The sequence below is a fragment of the Natrix helvetica genome (assembly GCF_964273705.1).
Source record: "Natrix helvetica genome assembly, chromosome: 1".
NCBI classification, from domain to species: Eukaryota; Metazoa; Chordata; class Lepidosauria; order Squamata; family Natricidae; genus Natrix; species Natrix helvetica.
In genome coordinates, this window is record NC_138548.1 from 152,943,153 (window position 1) to 152,966,404 (window position 23,252).

Sequence of the window (23,252 nt, forward strand, 5' to 3'; positions counted from 1 at the left end):
TACCAATAATTGTTTAAATGAAATGAAATATAATTTATTCAGAATATTTATATCTTGCCTACTGCCCAAAGGTCTTAAGCTTGCATAGGATAAAGTTTAATATTCATCAAAATGGATGAGCTGCTAGTGGTGCAAAAAACCTGAGTATGGAAGTTCTCCAGTCCTCAAATCCTTTTACTGTTATTCCACAGCTGATCCTTGGTGCCATAAATTGGCTTAGATTAAATTACATAGAACAGGAGCTAGAGCAGTAATGGCTAAGATTTCTGGCACCAAGTGCCCAAACCAGAATGTGCATGTGTGCACACCGGAACACGGAAAACCTGAAGAACAGATGGCCGGCACATGCATGCCTGTTTTTTGGCCGTTTTTCAGGCTGATTTTTTTTTGATCGTTTTCAGGCCTTTTCAGTATTTCAATGTTTCCAGTGTCTTTTTTCCCACTTGGAACTGGCCAAACTGGGTCAAAAATGGCCCGAAAAGCCTGAAAAAGGCCCCAAAACAGCCGGAAAAAGACCTGAAAATGGCCCAGAAAAGGCCTGGAAAATAGCCTGTTTGGGGGGCACTTTTGGCATTTTTTCAGACTGTTTTCCGGCAATTCAGCACCCGTAAAGACCAGCTGGCTGGCCGGAAATCAGAAAAGTAGCTGGCAACAGTGCGTGTGCCCACAGAGAGGGCTCTGCGTGCCACTTCTAGCACGTGTGCCATAGATTCACCATCACGGTTCTAGAGCTTTTCTCTGGGAAATTAATGCTCTTGTCCTATTCAGTCCCTCCTCCTCCTCCTCCTCCTCCTCCTCCTCCTCCTCCTCCTCCTCCTCCTCCTCCTCCTCCTCCTCCTCCTCATGTTAAGTGCATCCCCCAGCTCAGAGGTGGGTTGCTCCCAGTTCAGCCTGGATCAGGCGAACTGGTAGTGGCGGCAGCGGGAGGCTCCGCCCACCCGCCCGGATGCTTCTGAGCATGTGTAGAAGTGTTGCGTGCACGAGCGAACTGGTATTTAAAAAATGGAAACCCACCACTGCCCCAGCCCTTTGGAACAGCCTCCCACCTGAGATCTGAGTGGTCCATACCTCTTTAGGCTTCTAGAGGATGCTGAAGATCTAACCCTTCCACCAAGCATTGGGCAGGATAGATGTTGAGCTAGGAGGATATTTGTCTGCTTGGGGAGGTAAGGAACCTTTGTTTTTAGCTATGTCTTATGAATTGTGGCATTTTGTTGCCAATACCTAGAATCATTACGTGGGATAGAAGGTCATATAGGTCCCCCTCCTTCCTTCCTTCCTTCCTTCCTTCCTTCCTTCCTTCCTTCCTTCCTTCCTTCCTTCCTTCCTTCCTTCCCTCCCTCCCTCCCTCCCTCCCGAAATTTTATCCTAATAGCTATAAGGTTGTTTACTTTTTCTTGTTGTTAATCATTATCAAATAGTGCCAACAAAATTTGAAATTATATTTTATGCAAAGGCTCTTTTCTTGTCCTTATTTAACAGTTCTCTTTAGATATTTTACTTCTATTTCATGTAATAAGGTAGAGATCTTCTATAAATTTTAATCCAGTGAAGGGCAAAAGCCCAGCCTCCTCATAAGTATGTCTGTACCGCTCCTAACTGGAAGTGCCTTGTGGACTCAGGGCTGGCTAGGCTTAAAGGCTGCTCTGGGAAAGAGCAGGGGTGGGTGTTAGAGAAGAGGATGAAGGCAGATGGCAGACACCAAAGGATGATGACAAAGAGAAGCCTGCAGAGGAAGCACTGGGAATTGCCCAGATCAAGGCCTGTATAAACAGACTTCTCCACATTCTCTTTTTTGCTGCCTGGTTGGACATCCCCAGCCTCATTTGCTAGACATTAAATAGAGCTGGTTCCCTTTTTGGAATTACTTCAGTTCTCCGAGGCTGGGACTCCCAGTGCAAAGGAGAATACTTCAGGGGTGAAATTCAGCAGGTTCTGACAGGTTCTAGAGAACCGGTAGCGGAAATTTTGAGTAATTCTGGGAGTTGAAGTCCACAAGTCTTAAAGTTCCCAAGTTTGGACACCCCTGGCATAGACCAATTTCCTTTCCCCAGGAGTAGGGAGGGAATGGGGATTTTGCAATAACCTTCCCCTGGAATGAGTTGGGAATGGGGATTTTGCAGTATCCTTCCCCTGCCAGGCCAACCAAGCCATGCCATGCCCACAGAACCAGTAGTAAAAAAAAATTGAATCCCACAACCACTGGTTCCCCTCCCTTCTCCCTCAGTCCGGTCTGTTCTGGAGGCCAGGGAAAACCGTCAAAGCAGAATTGGGATAAAGAGAAGCAAGAGGGAATGTGTTTGGATGACATGGAATGTAGTAATTCAAGAGAATCTGTTTCGCTGAAATCTGTTGAATAATTCATATACATTATTTTTTGATATTTTACAGAAGTGTGGGACATTTGTCACTGTGCAACTAGTTTTTTGTGTGTTTATAAATGAAAGTGCTATCAAAAGTAAGAACATATAATCCATTTCCTCCCTTCTTTATGACCTTAGAGAATATTCACCCTGCTTCTTTACACAATTTCTGTTTAGCCAATTCTAACTATATCATAGCAAAAAATTCTAGCGTGCTGCTTCATCAAATTATGTGCATGATATAGTTTGATAAATCAATACAATTCAATAAAAAATCAGCTGACAGAAGCACTTAGTTGCATTCTCTGCTGTGCAGTTGTGATTTTAGAATGTATATTTTACTATTCAAAAGAATGAAGCAATCAAACCAGTCAAATGGAATACAGCAGGTTCCTTATTCTAATGCCTCATTAAGGCACTCCTAATGTGAAACCTGTCTGTTTACTACAATGTTTATTACAACATTTTGTAAAGGCAATTTTAAAGAAATTAAATATAAATGTTTTAAAAAGAAAAATGAACATTTTCAGGCATTGGGTTATTGATAGTTCTATATATGTGATTATTATCTGGTTTTGATTCCCCCCCCCCCCGGACATTTATAAGCTTATAAAAATTGTGGTCAACACTTTTTACAAATTTAGCTTTTATTTAAAAATGCAGTATTCCGTTTCTTAAATTATATTACTGTGCTTTAAATGACATATTTTTTTTTAGAACTTTAAATGCGTGCATCAATTGGCTGAGGTTCTATAGCAGAGAGTGAAAATGTTCAACATTATTAAATTCAATACTACACCTTCAATTTCTAAATGAAATATAATTCTGTGTGTCCACAAACTATCTTTCAAAAAATATTTTTCTTTTCCATTTTTTTCTTTTTCTTTTGTTTTCAACTAGGACCCCTACTATGGCTGGTGGCTTATTTTCTATTGACAGAAACTACTTTGAAGAGATAGGAACATACGATGCAGGAATGGATATCTGGGGTGGAGAGAATCTTGAAATGTCTTTTAGGGTAATTTTCCATTTTATTTCCTTTTGTAATAACTAGCAGATTTTCTGTTAAAAAATGTTAGCGTTTTAAGGTAGGGATGTTTTAATTTTGTTTATCTTAAATGAAATCTTGACTTTGTCTTGAAATTAGGAAGGTAATCCAAATGGAAAGCGTTTTCAATGGAGGGATTCATTCAGCAAAATTGAATCAAGGCAAATTCACTTATTCAGCTTCCCCTTTCTCTGCTGTTTCTGGGTTTCCATTGAATAAGGGATTCTCTTACTTTCTCTTCTGCTGAGTGAAACCTTCTGTTCATGGGTTGATTTGAGCTGAATTTCACCCTTCAATTTTAATGCAATGGGTTTTTTTCACACTACGTAACACATCACAGAGGGACGCAATGGCCCAGAGGCTAAGACACTGAGCTTGTCGATCAGAAAAGTCAGCAGTTTGGTGGTTTGAATTCCTAGCGCCGCATAACGGAGTGAGCTCCCGTTACTTGTCTCAGCTTCTGCCAACTTAGCAGTTCGAAAGCACATAAAAAATGCAAGTAGAAACAGCGTTCCGTGCTCTTTCGGCATTTAGTCATGCCAGCCACATGACCATGCAGACGTCTTTGGACAGCGCTGGCTCTTCGGCTTTGAAATGGAGATGAGCACCGCCCTCTATAGTCGGGAACGACTAGCACATATGTGCAAGGGTAACCTTTATCTAACACATCACATGAAGCCTTGAGTATCTGAAAAATGTATGATGTAGATTAGAGGCCCATCAGTCATTATTAACGATATCTGGCTCATTGTTGCCTATGCCCATTTGTTACTTAATTTCATGACTTCTCAGCAAGTGGGACCAAATGAGGATTGACATGGAACATCCATGACCATCATCAGATTAGGGATTAAATTCACATAACGTAGGTGTCCCATAGTATGTGTATTTCTTTCATGCTGCCTTTGAAACAGTTCCATTTTGCTTTCCTCCATTGGTATATTCTTGTCCTTGGAGCCCTCTGAGCTTGGTTGTTTTCTTACAGATGTTTCACTACCAAACTAGGAAACACTATCAGAATGCTATCTGCAAGAAATGTCTGCAAGAAAACAACCAAACTCAGAGAGCACCAAGGACCTCACAATTCAACCCAGAGCTATAAATATTCTCTTCTATTGATGTATATCTTTTTCTCTATAATTTTCCCAAGCATATACATCATTTCTCATGCCAATTTCCTAAATATCTTCTGATTTTTCTTTGAATGTTTTCCTAAATGTATACTAATTTTATATATGGAGCTGAGATAATTTCTTTGCTAAGAAGATTTCACTTACTGCTGTGGTGCATGCTGAAATAAAGGAAATCCTTTATGGATTACTTTCTCAACACTGGGATGAGAATCAGATTGTTGGGGAGACCTAGATTTAAGTTTTCCATCAGCCATGGAAGTTCTGTATTTGGGATTGTTTTATTTATTCATTTATTAAATTTACACATATTAGCTACTTTGTCAGTCTGATTTACCTCAACCTAATCATGGGGAAAACAAGAGAAAGAAATGCTAATGCATTTCTTGATCTCCTTGGAGAATAGGCACCCTATACATTTAACAAGCAAAAGAAACAATAAATAACGTAAAATTCACATGCACATGCATTTATTTAACTGTTCATATGTTTTTTTTTAATAATTTATTCATGTGGCTTAAAACCTTTCTTGGTACTGGAAGGCAAAGCTTCAAATTATTTTTCATGTACTTATAGTAACTTCCTTAAATTGGGTTTTAGGGGTAGGAATTATATTTCCAAATGACTTGAGTTTGGAGCCAACCATTTCAGTCATCTATAAAACGTCTGATAGAAATGAAATGATGAACATTTCTTGAGTTTCTAAGTAATCTTAAATAAATTAGAAAATTGATCTTAAAATGCGTGTAAGAGGGAATAATGTACACTAAAACATGAAGGACTATAGATATTTGTGCTACAGTATTTTAAAGACCCTTATTTTCATAATGACTCATCTGATGGAATAATCAGCTCTCAAGCATGCTGTCTATGGTTTGCACTTCTTATGATATTCTCATTCGTTTATTTTATTTTTTTAAAGTGTGTAGAAAACTACATATACAGGCAGAGTGCACCCATTTATATTTTTGGTGAATATAAAGTGTGGAATGCAGAGGCCAATTGCTCCATTATTTTTAGACTAGAAGTCATAAAGTGGATGAATGTGTGAAACTCATCGCATATGGTATATCAAGGAGCTATTTTGACTCTTAGATGCAATCAACTGATTGGGGATTCTTAGGGAACTCTATTTGGTGCATTGTAATTTAAAATGATGTGATCTATTCACCCCAGATTACTATACAGATTGGAGCATAATTGTGCTATTGTTTGTGAATGTTGTGCATTTCCCTCCCTTTTTAGTAGTATCACTTTGTTAACTGGAGCACTGAGCCAGATTGATTCAAGTAAGAGATTGGAATATCCAAGTAAAAAAAAAATAGAGATAATTTTCATAAGAAAATATTTGAAAGACTATCCACCTATCTTGCTTTGCAGCCATCTTTTCTCCATGTTATAGGATTATCTGTGTGAACTCTGTTATGGTCTGGATAGGAGAAACACACTTAGATTCAACCCTAAGCAGATGGAGAGCCTGTTGATTCAGAAGCTTTCATATTCCAGAGGAAATTTGTCTTTGATGCTAGACAAAATGTCTATGGAGCAGCCTAACACACTCTGGGGCTCTTCTGGATCATAGCTCCTATTGAAAGAGCAGATAGAGTCTATCACAGGAGATCCTTTGCACAGCTTTAGCTGTGTGCTAATCTTTCGCCTTTTTTGGAACAAGAGTCTTCATTGGAAGTCACTCATGCCTTTGTCACTTCAGTGTAGATGTCAGGGTTCCAACGGATGCCCTAATTAAATCTTGAGCCTCGAGCCAAGCTTCAAAAGAAATCCAGTTATTCATTAGGAGCAACATGTCGGCACGTACCCAAGTGAAGCCAGCTCTGACCCCATATAATTTAAGGCCCAATTTTGACTCTGTTCCCTCCCGCTTCCCCCGGGGTATGTCATAAATCACATTTTCCAACAGAGCACTTTTTTGGGCTGTAGAGATCGTGCCCCTCCAGCTGTTGCAAGTAACCTGGGATACAGCCTTGAGAAAGGTATGCGTGGAACGTTCTTCTGGTTGTGGCTGCTGTGCTGCTCCATCAGTTTTCCCCCCCTTGCCTATGGGAACTCGAGAGCAGGCCAGGGATGCTTTGCAAGTTGACAGTAGATTAATGAAATTTAGTGTAGACTGAGCTTCAATTGAGGACCATTTGAAAGCTGCAGAATGCAGCTGCTTGCATTATGATGAACAGTGTCTTAACTATCCATGTGAGATTACTATTGTAGGAGTTGCGTTGGTTACTGATAAGCTTCTGAATACAATTCAAGGTGCTGATTATGATCTATAATGGCCTTTATGGCTTTGGATCACGTTATCTACCAGGTTGCCTGCTCAGGTGTGCCTTGGCTTCTCAGAAGTGTCAATGAGTGGGGAGCTAGAGATGAGCTTTTTCTATCATGGCCCCTCCTTCTTTGCCTCTAGAATTAAAGTACTTCGGAAGATAATCAAGACGTGACTCTTCTATGTATCGTTTGGGAATAAAATAGGAATATGAATCTAGCTGTTCCTGAAATGGATTAGAGGGTACCAAGTGTATTGGGTTTCATTTAATTTGAGCTGTTTTAAACCTAATTGCTGTATTGGGAAATTTTTAGCTACTTAAGAGTTTCTACCTGAATGAGCATATAAGTAGGGGGAAATAAAAAAAAGGCAGACTTGAGAAAATGAGCGATCGTAATCACCTCACCCACAAACCTTTTTCTTCCCATGGAGGAAATGTCTTTTTCTGTGAGCAGGGAGGGTGTAGGGTGATTGCTCAGATCATCCCACAGAAGTTCTCTGAAACCCTTTCTGTTTGATTTGTGAGCGCTCAGGAGCGCTCATTTTGGAGTACTGTGTTTCTTACCTGCAATTGGAGATAGAAGTCTTTTAATTACTGTTTGGGAGACTTGGGTTTTGAAATTTCAATGTAGAGGCACAGCTTGAGAAGGAGGAGTTGCCTAGCTAAGTGAAACCTATGTAGGCCATATTTGCCCTGTTCTTCTATCTTCCATAAGTATCTTTGACACAGACATTCAAGGGAATAGTTATTTTTGTAAGCATACCATACATGCTAATTACAAAACTAGCCTATCTTAATAGCCACACTAAAAGAGCCTGCTTCTCTTTACACTCCCAGCATTATCCCACCCTCCATAATGGGGAACCACTCAAGCAACAGTTAGAGAGTTCATTCATTGTCCTGCACCACACCAAATTCTATAAGCTATGGCTGCTCTGACCTAGGCTTTCCCCAGCAGCACAAAGCCAAGTCCTCGTCTCAATAAACCCCTTTTATTTAATTTACAGTGAATTCCTCTCCAGCAAAGTCCCAGCCCACAGTCTTTCAAGATAGTTCACAATTACCGACCTTTATCAGACTTGGAGAGTAGCCAGGCTGATGTATTTCAGACGCCCAATACTTGGCAAGAATGCAGGAATGAACTAATTGTCTCCTGCAAACACCCCTCCCCTTTTGCTCCTCTTTTATTCCCTATGGGAGGGGCCATTCACCGTCCATCTGTGGCCTTACTCCCGAGTCGACTCTTGTTCCTTAGCTGTTCCCTTCGTCTGGCAACTCTGTGTATGCGCACACTGGGAACAGGCTCCAGCTGTTCGTCTGCGTCACTGATGTCTGACTTTGAAGGCAGCTGATCACTGGCATACGGCTCTGGCCCCCTCTCTGCCTCCAACACAGAGCCCTCATCAGAGCCTTCCCCAGACTCCAGGACTGGCCCACGTTCTTCCCCAACCTCCTCACTGTCCGAATCTGCTGCCAGCTCCACTGGTCACTGGTGGGCCACAATGGCTGATAAAGCCTAGGGATACTTTCCACTCGCTCTGATTATATGTATTTAACTTGCTTCTGATTAGCATCTGTTTTATATTTGGGTGATAATGCACGTATCCTAATTTTGGGCTTCTCACATATTTCTGGTTGCTACTGGGGGAACAGGAAGCTGTAGTAGATAGCATTTTGGCTGAGAAATCTTCTTACAAACTTATATTGACTTATACATTTAACATGCATATAATGTTGATGTAGAAATTATATTACTTATGTGATTTAAGTGCTTGACAGTATGATCCTGCAGAATATTATTGTGAGATACAAGCTATTGCTCTGTATTTAAAAATTTATTTTTTACTGCTTTAGCTACACTATTATTCAATTTTTTAAAAAAGTGAACACACTTTGACTTCCCTTCTTCCCTTTAATGATTATCTGAGGTACAAAAAAAAATCTTTCTTTTTTACTAAAATGTACCTATTACATGATGGAACAGGCAAGAATAGCATCAAAAGACTCCGGAGGTAATTTAGCATGGCACAGTTTTGAATCATATTTCTGCATGAAGGCATGTAAAGTAAATTGCTTAACGACTGCCCAAATCACACAAAAGCAGACAACTGAGCTTTCCATTTCCAGTAGCTGAAGTGGCTTGACTCTTAAGTCCACTTTATTGTATCCTTACTAATCTAATATTCATATCAGACAATAGAGGTTCTTTCCTTTTAAAAAAAAACTCTCTGTACAAAAGATTGTAAAAAGCTCTTTTAGGGCTTGTATACAGGTAAGTCCTCGGCTTAACAACCGTTCGTTTAGTGACCATTCAAAACAATGGCACCGAAAACAATGACTTATGACTATTTTTCACACTTATGACCATTGCAATATCCCCATGGTCATGCGATTTACATTCAGATGCTTGACAATTAATTCACATTTATGATGGTTGCAGTGTCCTGGAGTCACGTGATTTCCCCCCCTTTTTTTCCCCTCGTACAAGCAAAGTCAATGGGGAAGCCAGAGTCACTTAACAACCGTGTTACTACACATACCTATGTAATGGATATAAAATGTAATTGTTGTAAGATCTAATCACTACGTGGAAACGTTTATGCCAGAAATGTCGCACTATGTCCAATCTTTTTAATGTTTATCTAATACAAACTTATAAAAAACAACCACCACCGTTTTACTAATTTAAGAATTGCAGTGATTCACTTAACAAACGTGGCGAGAAAAGTCGTAAAAAGGGGGCAAAATAGCAAAATAAATTTTGGGCTCAATGAATTGAATCATAAATTGAGGACTGCCTGTATTTTCCATAACATCCGAGCTCACTGCAGGGCTTATTGTTAATATGTATATGTCTGATGTATATCTTACCCTCTCCTCCAGAAACTCAAGGAGGCGTGTATACCATTCCTTCCTCTGATTTTGATCTACAATGAAAAATCCTTTCAAATTTTTAGGTTTAAAAACCTAAAAATAGGTTGGGCTGAGAGAGAAGAGCTAGTCCAAAGTCATCCAGTGGGTTGAGGATGGATTTGAACCCTGACCCATTCCCAAGTCTCAGTATAAAGAGAGAAGGTTATAGGGATGGCAGGAAGAGGTAGGAATTTACTTATTTACATTTTTAATTTTAGTCATCTTCATCTGGAAATGTCCCATGCTGGGTTAGCCACACTAGAGCTTCTAATAAATGCCTAACAATTAAAAAAAAATCAAGGCATGTTGCTTCCAGCTTATATTCAGGACAATTTAGGAAACAGGGGAGATGTAGATATAATCCAAGTACCATTTTAAACATTATTGTAATTTGAGTATAATTTGCAAGTGCAAACTGAAATAATTTCGGAAGTTGGAACTCTATAGATATTTATAGTCTTAATTTGGGAGGGGGAGGGAAGTGAACAAACTGAAAAAGCCAGTGGCATTATAAGTACATGGTTTGTGGGATAAATGATACCAACTACACATCACAGCTTATCGCTTTTGCTTTTTGCTTTGAGAAACTGTTACCAAGTGAGCCATTAATAGTCTAGAAGATCTGAAACCTTGCTGGGCTCTTATTGCCTAAGAAATCTTAAGTAATAAATTGCCCAGAGAGGGAGCCTGCTTCCCTCCCACCTTTCTCTGCGTATCTGCTCTTTAAGAAAAATAATAATGGAATGAACGGCTCAAATTAAAAAAGCACACATTATGTAGACGGTTCTCGGGGGGGGGGGAGGAGAAATGATACGGAGAATAAGCAGCATTGATGAAGACCCAGGGAAGCAAAGTGCTGATTTTAGAAGCTTAGTGTCAGAAACTAGGAATAAAAAGAAATTGAGTTTATCTTCCAGAGCATTATACATCTTAAGACATCTGCAAAAAATGAAGCAAAAAACTGTTTTATTATAAATTCCATCAGCCCAACTGTGACTGACAAGATGCATTTCAATGTTGTAGCGGTTCATATAACAACTATCATATTTGAAAGTTTTTTTCTTGGCAACGGGGATGCAGTTAGATCAAACCACTGAAACTGACTTTCAAGCGGGAAGCCGTTTCTATTTCTCCAGGGTTGGATTAGTCTCAGCGTATTTCAATCACAACATTATTATCTTTTGGGAATGGTGTATCGTGAGGATAGAAGCCGAGCCTATTATAATATCACATATATTGCATAGAACGTTACGAAGAGTCCTTGTCTGGTGGCTGTAATTGGGACTGGCAGCTTTGTGGTTAAGCTAAGTCATGAAAACCATGATGGTGCTTATGATCTTACTTCACTTTTCCTGTGCTTTACAGACCTAGGAAAGTTGTAAATGTGAGGATTGGTTGCAAAGTTACTATTTATCATCATTGTAACTATGAATGGTCACTAAACAAAGTAGTCACTAAATGAGGATCATCTGTAAAGCTGGGATGGGTTGCTACCAGCATTACTACAAGTTCGGCAGGCAAAAAAATAAGAAAAGGGAGGAGGGGAATTACATTTCTCCAATGGAGATTGTTCTGTGCATGCGCAGAAGCAAAAATCAAGATGGCGCCGATGGCAATAGAACCGGTTTGGGTGCGTTGGCGGCCGAGTTGCTACCTACTCATCCGAACCAGTCTGAACCAGTAGGAACCCACCTCTGCTGTAAAGGGAAAGATGGTGAAGAATGAACTGCAGCATATCATGCAGGTCTTTTACTACAGGCATGGAGTGATCTTTTTTTAAAACTTTAAAAACATTGAAACCAAGGCAGAAATTGTTACTTATTTTATTTTGGGAGTTTAGGTAGTCCTCGACTTAATGACCACAATACAGTCCAAAATTTATGTTGCTAAGTGAGACATTTGTTAAGTGGGTTTTGCCCCATTTTATGACTTTTCTTGTCACAGTTGTTAAGTGAATTGCAGTTGTTCAATTAATAACACAGTTGTTAACTTCCCCGTTGACTTTGCTTGTCAGAAGGTCTCAACAAGGGATCATATGATCAAGGGACACTATAACTGTCATAAATATGAGCCAGCTGTCAAGCATCCGAATGTAAATCACATGACCATGAGGAGGCTGCAACAGTCATAATGTGAAAAATGGTCATAAGTCACTTTTTTCAGTGCCGTTGTAACTTTGAACAGTCACTAAGTGAACTGTTGTAAGTCGAGGACTACCTGTAGTGGAGTATTGAGTCTATTTGGAAATCCAACTTCCCAGGATTAAAGCACATTTGAGCATGAAAGAATACACTGTTATTTATCTGAGATGTGGTTTACCCTGTTTCCCTGAAAAGAAGCCCTCCCTGGATAATATGTCCAATCGGGATTTTGAGCGCATGTGCTAAAATAAGCCCCCCTCCCAAAATAAGCCCTCCCCAAAAATATTGCAAAACAGCAGCAGCCATGAAGTGACCACACTCGCCACCTCCTGCACTTCAAAAATAATAAGAAAATAAGGCCAAGCGCTTATTTTGGAGGTCAAAAGAAACTAAGACCCTGTCTTATTTTCGGGAAAACACGATAATGCTTTTATGGCCATTTCTGTAATTGCATCTCTCCAGAAATCTTTTGGGATGAATTTGAGAGCTGGCCTTCCAGGGGGAGAAAAACATCTTTTTCTACTACTAGTTGACATTGAGCTATCTCTTGCACAGAGTCATGAGCAGCATGCCACAGTCATCATGAGTCCCTGTAATACAGATTGATTGACTTTGCATCAGAGGTGGAAGTATAAAAGCCTTGAAGGGAGATGGAATGGAAACGTCGCAAATGTATTTTACTAACCGTTTGGCTTTGGCGTCGCTTAAAATGTATGGTCCCTTTGGAATTTTGTTTTAATTTGTTTCGGCTTCTGCGTTTGGCGTTTTAATTTATTTTCATATTTTGGAAGGTGGGCTACTTTTGAAGACTAACATTTTGGAAGAGAAAAGCTCAGGGAAAAACTTAAATTAATATTGCACTATAAATCATTCCGGGAAATGCTTTTCTGATGTTTTTATGAAATTAGGACCTCTGCTATGAGAGAAGATATATAATTACTATGAATAAATGTGGGAATTATTTTTTAAAAAAAACACAACAGCTGGGGTGAAAAAGGAATAATTCCTTATTGCTTGATTATTATGTGCTGTAACTATTGTATTATATAACTCATATAGTATTTTCATAGTGCAACCATACTGCCTTTCCTAAACCAAAAGAAACAACATCATGCTATTGATTGTTTATCTTCTTCGCAATCAATAATTAAGTTCTGAGATGCAACATTTTTTCTTTAAGGGAGATTTTCTTAAGTCTTCATGTTGAGCCTGAAGGGCACTGAGTGTTCAGAGGTAGGAACATAACATTAAAGTTATGCCACAAATTTCATATAACTCAATGTCCATAGATTGTTCTGGGCAGTTCATATCCAAGACAGCATTCTTGGCCAATATTCTAGGACAAATAATCCTCAACTTACAACTAATTTGCTTAGTGACCATTAGAAGTTACAATGGCACTGAAAAAGTGACTTATGACCATTTTTTACACTTATGACCATTGATTTACGTTCAGATGTGTCACAACTGACACATTTATGACAGTTGCAGTGTCCCGGGGTCATCTGATCACCTTTTACGATCTTTTGACAAGCAAAGTCAAGGGGAAAGCCAGGTTCACGTAACTACCATGTTACTAACTTAACAAGTGCAGAGATTCACTTAACACCTGTGTCAAGAAAGGTCATAAAATGGAATGAAACTCACTTAACAAATTTCTCACTTAGCAACATAAATACTGGGCTCAATTATACTCGTAAATTGAGGACTACCTGTATTCCTTCTATTTTTTTCAGTTTTCAGCTCAAGCTAATTTTAACAATGACAAACTGAACTTAGTAGGCAGCCTTATTCTAATCCTGAAAATGGCTAAGATGATTGACATTCCCACCACCAGGGATTTCTTTGTATCAGGGCAGTGATCAGGCACCCCTACTTGAAATACATGTTCGAAACATATAGAAAGTTAGTCTCACCAATCAGAAAAATATTGTCCATAATAATAACAATACAGGTAATCCTCAACATATGACCAGAATTAAGCCTAAATTTCTGTTGCTAAGCAAGACATTTTTGTGAAATGAATTTTGTGCCATTTTATGATCTTTCTTGACACACTTGTTAAGTGAATCACTGTAATTGCTAAGTTAGTAACACAATTGTTAAGTGAATCTGGCTTCTTCCCCATTGACTTTGCTTGTCAGAAACTCACAAAACCGGATCACATGACCCCGGGACACTGCAACCGTCATAAATAGGAACCAATTGCCAAGCGTCTGGATTTTGATCATGTGACCATGGGGATGCTGCAAAGGTCATAAGTGTTAAAAAGTCATAAGTCACTTTTTTCAGTGCCGTTGTAACTTCAAATGGTCACTAAACGAATGATTGAGGTGTCAGGCCTGCAGCCATCTTTTCTTTTGGGTCTTTGGCCTGCCACACTTTCTATTATTCTACTATGCATTTTCTATTGTGGGAAAATGGGAGGGGGATTGTACGGAGTCAGATGCTATGTAGCCATAACAAAATTCTTTCTACAAAGCCAAGGTCATCCTTTGTCTCTGCACCTGACCGGAACTGGATGGGTGGAAGCTGCCAGCACGGCAGTGGGAGTTTGGACCATGTAATGGACTTGTGGGTGTGGGGGCAAGATCTTAAACTTTCAACTGGGTGGGGAAACTGGGAAGCTTTCAGATTCGGGTTTTCCCAGATGTGCCAACATGGCTCTCTTAATAAATTGGAACTTTGAGCAATACTTTGTCTTGGACTCTGATTTACTTTTGGATGCTATTTGGAACCCTGATACGAGGACTACCTGTAATGCAGGCAGCCTGCACTCTATTGGTCTTTCACAAGACCATGAATTCCTCCCAGGTCTAGCGGTTGGGATGTTAGCAGAGGGGCTCAGGCATGAGTGTGTGAGATCACTGGTTTTGTGGTTATATTGAGCCCCAATGTAGTTTTAGTAGATTATTTGCTTAAAAGGAATTCTGTGTTTTTATTTTATTTTTTATCTTTTTTTGGCCACATAAATTTCATTAAAAGATAAACTATAACAAAATCATTGCTGTTGTGTAGAAATATTGCTATTATGCCGTAGTTTTTCAAGCAGTAGCCCCCAAACCAGCATCGCCTCCCAACATTTCTTATTCTTCCAGGCAAGTCATGAAAATGTCAAAGCAATCACGGAAAAATATAAGGCATCAGACAAAATAACAGAGCACAGCTTTGCCTGGCAAATGAAATATAAGTGAGATAAAATAATTTAGCAAGCAACCATGTAAACCAAGCCAAGCATAATGCAGCACAGAACTGAAGAATGCAATAAATCAATTGTCCCAAATAAATAGATGAATCTCCAGTAACTCAGAGTGTGAGTTACTAGGCATATTCAGATGAACTTCCATGTTGAAATTAATCTGCTGAAAACTCTGTCTCTCCCTTAATAGTCAGGAGACAGAAGTGAACTAGGGGCTTGCAATGATGTCATTGTAGATGATATAGATTAAAAGTGCAATCAGCTCAAAAGCTTGTTGGTAATTAGCTGTGCTAGCCATTTCCCAACATTTATTCTTTAATTGTAAGAATATATGAGTAGCACTAGTTTATTCATTATAATATCCTGTGATTTTTTGATTACGGCTTTAGAATTAAATACAGCCCTTCTGATAGGAGAGACTATGATTAAAAACTCACCCACTCCCCCCAAACCCCACACCCCCAATTTCCTGTGGTACCCCAAAAACTAATCATCTTCACTTACCCTGTTGACACAGTTGCTTGTACTTTATCTGAGAAATGGGAAATGTGTTTTGATACTATTATGGCCAAACCCAACTACTTCTCTTGGTATACTAATTAACTTTTGTTTAATTGCTTTCACTCTAATTAAGTAAAGTCTGCAATCAGTTGCTATAGCAACATTTCCATTAATACCAATCATCTTTTGATGTTCAACTCTTTTCTTAAAACTGTAGCAGTCTTTCGTTGGAATGTCAAATGCTTTAATAGATAAACATTTTGTTTAAAATAGTTCCTTAACCATACGCTGCCCTTCAGTACAAATATAAGTACACCTGAATTGGCCATCTTGCCCTTTTATATGATAGCAACATGGCCAAAATTGTCTTCCTCCCAGAATTTGACCCAATTCAGCTATAAAACCTGTATTTTAAAACCAGCTCTTTGGTTGGATTTATTCATGCCGCCTTCTACATTGTTATCATTAGATATATGCCACACTTTGGATCTGAGGCAGAAAAGTGCTTTGCAGGGCATGGGCAGGTATGTCTGTTTTGTTGTCACTTTCTTTAAAAAAGGAATATTTTTTCTTCTTCAGCTCTTACAGTAGCAGTGCAATTATAGAAAAAGGTGTGTTTGAAGAGATGCTAATGGTGCAACAAGCTGCTTTGAGCTGGAGTGGCTCCTTATTTCAAATATAATTCTCCCGGGGAATCAAACAGCTATAGAGAGTCCTATTAGCCGACATCCCTTTGAAAGCATCTTCTCTGCTTCCGAATATATATATATTTCTTAAGTTTTATAGGTATCATTTTCTTTAGCTGCTATAAGCCAGCTTCATTCATTTTAATTGGCACTGGGTTATTTTGAAATTGAACATCATTGGACCAAGCCAAAATCTCTTGATATTGGATGAAAGAAGCTGGGAGATGTTAGCGATGGAAGTAAAGGTTTAGGCCATCATCTAGAAAGAAATAGGCAAGATCATCAGTGCCTAATAAATTGTGTGTGGGAAGTTTGGATGAGATGTATTTTTGATAATTGATAACGAGGGAAAAAGGAGCAGGGGGAAGAGAGAATTGCTTACCCTGTTTCCCTGAAAATAAGACCTCCCTGAATAATAAGCCCAATTGGGCTTTTGAGTGCATGCCCTAAAATAAACCATCCCCAAAAAATAAGCCCTCCCTGAAACTATTTCAACACAGCAGCAGCCATGAGGTGACCACGTTCACCATCTCCTGCACCACAAAAAGAATAAGACCTCCCTGAAAATAAGGCCAGGTGCTTATTTCGGGGGTCAAAAGAAAATAGACCATTCAGGGAAACACGGTATTCTATCCCAAGCAAAGCCATCCAGTTCTTTTTATATAATTTTTATATATATATTTTTAAAAAATCTCCATAACATTTGATCAGATAACATGTTTTCTATGAGTCAAGAATGAGACCAGTATTTTCTGCAGTGGCATTTAATTTTATGATTTTCTGGTATTAATGGGATGTAAATGTGACAACGTATTTATTAAGATGAAGTTGCCTGAGGCAAAATCAAATCACTACTAAAGGGCTATTTGTTCATTTGCAGTTATTCAAATTCTGCATAACAACCATCCCGAAAAAAAGGGCAATGAACAGAAAGAATTGTAAATAAAAATGCAAGAATTTTTGATGAAATGAATTTGTAGCTCCTTCCTTCCCATAAAGTGTTTGTTGGCCATGGCTGGCGTGGGAGGGAGGGAGAGTCCAGCTGAATGGGATTCTGGGATTCTGTCTGTCTTTCTTCTACTGTTTTCATCCTCTGAGGCTATTGGTGGCAATGGTCAGGGAGAAGGACTTCAGTAGAGTTCAGTGATCATTCTTGTTTACTTTCCTGCAGAATGAATGGGCAGGGAAAGATGAGGAGAGCAGAGTTGCCTAACGGCTAATGGCATGCTAGGTAAACAAGTAGGAATCTCTCCCATTTCTCCTTCAATGCATTACATTACTGATGAAATTTTAGGGATTCAGCCCTGGAAATGTGAACTGCATCATTCTGTAGAGAGCCACAGAGATAACCTTGGAGAAACTATGCAGACACAGTTTCAACAACATACATATGAACAAGTTTTGAACTTGGTAATTAAAGAATATTTGGAAGAAGCTCAGACAGGGTATAAGGAGGAAGGAAGGGAAAGTACAGCCAGGTTTCAAGATTGTTACTTTTTAAAAATTATTCTGTCATCAAGTTATCACTGATTCTTAGCAACCACACAGGTTTTCTGAAGGAGGATGTAGGAGAACCTACAGCTGCTGTAACTGAGTCCATCTACTTTAACAGATGAATAGAGTTGGAAGGGACCTTCTAGGTCATCTAGTCCAACCCCCTCCCCTCCCCCGGCCCAAGCAGCATTTCAGACAAATGGCAGTCCAATCTCTTCTTGAAAGCCTCCAGCGATGAAGCTCCCACAAGTTCCGAAGGCAACTTCTGTTCCATTGGTTGATTGAATGTTGCTGGTCCTTCTCCTCCTTTTCCTAACATTACAGTCTTCTCCAGAGAGTTGGGCCTTCACATAATGTGTCTGAAGTAGGATAATTTTGAGCCTGGTCATCTGTGCTTCGATTAAGAACTTTGGATGAATTTGTTCAATGACCCATCTGTTCGTCAGTGGTATTCTTAGGCATTCTCTCCAACAACAAGGTTCTAAAATATCAGTACTCTTCCTATCATGCTTCTTCAGAGTCCATAGGGCAGTCTTAATGCCATGTTCTGTTGTTCCTCCCTGGATGGTTATATGGATAACATGATGACCATCCCCATTGGTTCCTGTGGGCAATTATGTAGCTAGTAAGGGTACCTCAGTGTTCCAAAAATGGATTTATTTATTTTTTGAGACATTAAAGCAGAAGCATCTTTTGCAAGATTAGGGAAGCGGCTTCAAAAGTTGTCCGTGTGTGACTGTGCATGCTTTTATTTTGAACAGCTTGCAAAAGATACAGTTATGGTCATGAATCAAAAAGAGACGCTTTGAATGTCTGTGCATTGCAGAATACCTCCAAGATGGATATAGCTTTGGATAGCTTTGCTAATTACTAACATTAGTTTACTAATTGCTGCAGTTGTGGCCCTTCTAGTTTAATGCAGCAGCTAACATTTAATTAGATGCTTGAAAATGAAGCTGATTTTGATATACTTTTGAAATTTCAGATATGGCAGTGTGGAGGCTCCTTGGAGATTGTAACGTGTTCACATGTTGGTCATGTTTTTCGAAAAGCTACTCCTTATACATTTCCTGGTGGTACTGGTCATGTAATTAATAAAAATAATAGAAGACTTGCAGAAGTGTGGATGGATGAATTTAAAGATTTCTTCTACATAATATCTCCAGGTAAGAAAATATTTCATTATAGATTTGTAAGAAATACACACATACACACAAATCCACATACAATACATATGCATATACACGTAGGAATGTGTGTTTGTGTATACATATGCATTTGTGTATATGTATGCATGTACACCCCATATAGCATTATTGTACTGAGATTTAAATTTTATTGCTTTGTCAGTTACAATCAATCCAAATGATTATGATGGAATTTATTTAAGTGGTACGATGTCTTCTATAGTATTGCCATAACATTTAATTTATAATAAGGCAAAACTGAAAAAAAGGTGCCACGCTGATCAGCATACTTCATAATATCCAAAATGCATGATTTAACTCTGAGCTTTCAGAAAATAAAACGAAAAGAATAAAAGGCAAACAGCAGGGCTTAAAATTTAAGAGTAGGAGAGTTGGTGGAAAGTCTGTGATTGGGTTTCATATATACCGTATTTATTGGCGTATAACACGCACTTTTCCCCCCGAAAAATAGGGGGCAAATGATGTATGCGTGTTATACGCCGATACTGTTTTTACAGTAGCCTGAGGCTGCCTCAGCCTCAAGCACACGTGACCCCATTACCCCGCCTTCCTGAGCGCGCTTCGCCGGTTCGCGTTCTGCGATCCCCAACAGCAGCTGCTTTTCTGTGTGCCTGGCGTTTGAAACATCCGGCTATCTATCTAAACGCCAGGCACACAGAAAAGGATCGCGGAGCGCTTCGCCCCAACAGCAGCTGCTTTTCTGTGTGCCTGACGTTTAGATAGATAGCCGGATGTTTTAAACGCCAGGCGCACAGAAAAGCAGCTGCTGTTGGGGCGAAGCGCTCCGCGATCCTTTTCTGTGTGCCTGGCGTTTAAAACATCCGGCTATCTATCTAAACGCCAGGCACACAGAAAAGCAGCTGCTTTTGGGGCGAAGCGCTCCGCGATCCTTTTCTGTGTGCCTGGCGTTTAAAACATCCGGCTATCTATCTAAACGCCAGGCACACAGAAAAGCAGCTGCTGTTGGGGCGAAGCGCTCCGCGATCCTTTTCTGTGTGCCTGGCGTTTAAAACATCCGGCTATCTATCTAAACGCCAGGCACACAGAAAAGCAGCTGCTGTTGGGGCGAAGTGCTCCGCGATCCTTTTCTGTGTGCCTGGCGTTTAGATAGATAGCTGGATGTCCTAAACGCCAGGCGCACAGAAAAGGATCACGGAGCGCTACTCAGCGGGGTGTGGGCGAGAGGAGGAGAGAATGGATGAGCCGTCTCTCCTCTCCCCGACACCCGACTAAAACGCTTTCTTTCGCCCGCGGAAGAGCTCGGGCGGGCGAAAGGAAGCGCTTTAGACAGCGGGGTGTGGGTGAGAGGAGGAGAGAATGGATGAGCCATCTCTCCTCTCCCCGGACTCCCAACTAAAAGTTAATAAAAAAAAGTTCTGAGCTACCCTTATTTTGCTTCAAAGTTCTTTATTTGAAATTTAAATTTTTTCCCTGAAATTTCCCTCTTAAAATGAAGGTGCGTGTTATACGCCTGTGCGTGTTATACGCCGATAAATACGGTATTCATATATTTTCCAGGTACATAATGTTTAGGGCTTATTCAGATCAAGTTTCAAATAAAACCACTGAGAAAGAGCGCTTCAGGAAAGATGGCTTATTATAAAAAATATCTTTCTTCAAATGAAATGGTTCATGACTGTAAGGCAGAGATGAGAGATTTGAGATCTTCCATATGTTACTAACATCAGCTCCCAACAGCCCCAGCAAGCACAGGAGCCCCACTGGTGATGGAAGCAATTTATCAAAAACTTCAGCAGGTTAAATCATTTGTTTCCCAGACTGACACACTTGATTTGGATTCTGTTGCATCCTTTTAGGTAACAATTATATGCATGCATATCTCAACAAACACCCTTGAATAGACTGACATTTAGCTCTGAGAAAGCACATATAGGAATGGCCTGTAAACAGTGAAGGTTGTTCTTCTCTGCAGTTGTATCTAGGGATCAGTTGTAATAAAGAAATGGTCATGGAGTGTTCCAAAGCTTCCTTTTTATTCCAAAGACCCCTTCCACCGAATGTGATAAAATTATGATGCTCTGGTTTTAAAGTTGCAGTAATAATAATACCAAAGATAAAAACCTTTTCTTCAAATAGCCTTAAGCAATAGACATAGAAAACAGACATAGAAAATGGGGGCATTTCTATCCAGTTCTGCTTTGTAAGTTGCCTATCAGTGTTGTTTTAAAAAAATATCGTGGATTTAGTAACCTTCTAATGGATAAAGTTATCTTAAAGGTTAGAATGTGTACTTTAAAAAAAAAACTTAGTACTTTGTACTTTATTGTACTTAGTGTTAAACAATTAATAAATATGCATAGGAGTCCAGTTTCATACTTAAATGGCATTTTTCTTTTCTTGATCAGAGACAACAAAATTGAGAACTTGTATTTTTGATCAAGAATAAAATAGCGATGCTTTCCTGAAATCTGGTTTTGTAGTACCAACATCTTTAGTACTTTTATAACAAGGGAGAGTTGGTACCAAATAGAATATGTTGGGTGCTTCATGATGAATATTGCTGGTGGACAGTTCATGATCTAATGGTCAATGCCACATGAAGACTCTGTAAACAATAACTGACTAAAGAATTGACTAAAACATTGTAACGAGGCAAAAATGCCTTTCAGGAAGATAGTGGATTCAATTAAATTTTCTGACATGGATGCAGTTGGAAGATTTGGAAATGTTTACCTCAGACTTTGGGCATTTCTCATCTGAGGTCTGATGATTTGACTTTTGAAATGTTTGGATTATTTTTCCCCTTTATTCCTTGATTTACTGTTTGCTATTATAGTCTCACTATTAGGTAGCACAGGGACATGCGGGCAGAGCCTCACCTCTCACCATGAAATAATATATACTATATAATAATAATATATATTTCCTCCCATCCCTTTTACACGGCTCCCGCTAAGCTCCGGTAAGGAGAAGAGCCTTTGGGGAATGAAGAGGAGGGAGGAGGAGGAGGAGGTGCGCACGTGGGGCAGTGCCAGCTGGGCAACCGGCAGAGGCAGGAGGGTTCTGGGAAGCGCCAATAACCTTCCTGCCTCCACTGTACTTTGTGCACTCCTCGCGACTGCAATAGACGTCCAGATGTGGCAGGGGTTGTTGGGCTGGAAACCCAAACCCCATTAGCCACAAAAGCTGCTTCTGGACGTATATTGCAGTTGCGAGGAGTGCACGAAGTCCAGCAGAGGCAGGAAGGTTCTTGTCATTCCCCAGTCCCTTTCGTGGCTTTGTCAGTCCGGGAGCGCCGACAACATTTTTGCCTCCGCTGGACTTCGTCTTGATGACGTCGCCGCAGCTACCGGGCGTGGATGGACGGAGGTAGCCAGAGTGGCGCTGAGTCAGTCTGGCGGGCGAGCGACCGAGGATCGGGCTGCCTAATCCTCCATCGCTCGCTCGCTCTTTCGTCCGCCCGGACCACCTCGGCACCGCTCTGGAGGTCCGGCCGCGCTCAGCAGCTGCGGCGACGTCATCAAGACGAAGTAGCTTGGCGGCAAAGTGCTTTTCTGTGCGTCTGGCGTTTATGTAGATAGCCGGATGTCCTAAACGGCAGATGCACAGAAAAGCACTGAAAAGCAGCCACTGTTGGGGACCGCAGAGCACGAGCCGGCGGAGCGCACTCAGGAAGGTGGGGAATGGGACCACGTGTGCTGGAGGCTGAGGCAGCCTCAGCCTCCAGCACACTTGGTCCCATTCCCCGCCTTCCTGATGACGTCACCAGCCTCACCAGCCATAAACCTCACCGCACATCACTGAGGTAGCATGTACTCATGTTGTTAGATATTAACATATATCGGGGAAAGTCTTCCCTCTGGTCCGCTCCTACAGCGGGAAACAGGTATCCCTCTGATTGGTCGAGGGGCGTACCCAATCCCTATAAAAGGGGAACCCTCCGACTACCGAACAAGCTGGATCACTACTATTACTAATAAAGAGCTGTTAAGTCACTTCGTGTCCGCAGTCTGTCTCTCGTTGCCCAGATCTAACATTGGCGACGAGGATGGGATTGAGAGACAGATAGGACGAAGAACGCTACTCCAGAATCTCCGGATTTGATCCAGCCCAGGAATTCGGCAGCAATTCCGACAGCCATCTCAGATCACCGCAGCGCGGCAAATTCAAACTGAGAAGATGGCGATGCATGCTCCCCCCGCTCCTTTCGACCCAGAAAACGACGAATGGGAAGCTTTCATGATTCGTTTCGAGTGTTTCCTCGAAGCAAACGAATACACGGGGATCACCGATGCGAGGAAGAAAAACATCTTCCTCGGCTACTGCGGA

General features: G+C 40.4%; 1 protein-coding gene across 2 annotated transcripts in view; it reads left to right on the top strand.

The window, feature by feature from the left end:
* GALNT13 (polypeptide N-acetylgalactosaminyltransferase 13) overlaps positions 1–23,252 on the top strand; it is a 240,727-nt gene that overhangs the window by 156,291 nt on the left and 61,184 nt on the right. For both annotated transcript variants that reach the window (XM_081937996.1, XM_081937997.1), the window contains exons 7-8: positions 3,264–3,381; positions 18,740–18,920. In XM_081937996.1, the coding sequence (XP_081794122.1) occupies positions 3,264–3,381; positions 18,740–18,920 (299 nt within the window). The remainder of the gene's footprint in view (positions 1–3,263; positions 3,382–18,739; positions 18,921–23,252) is intronic.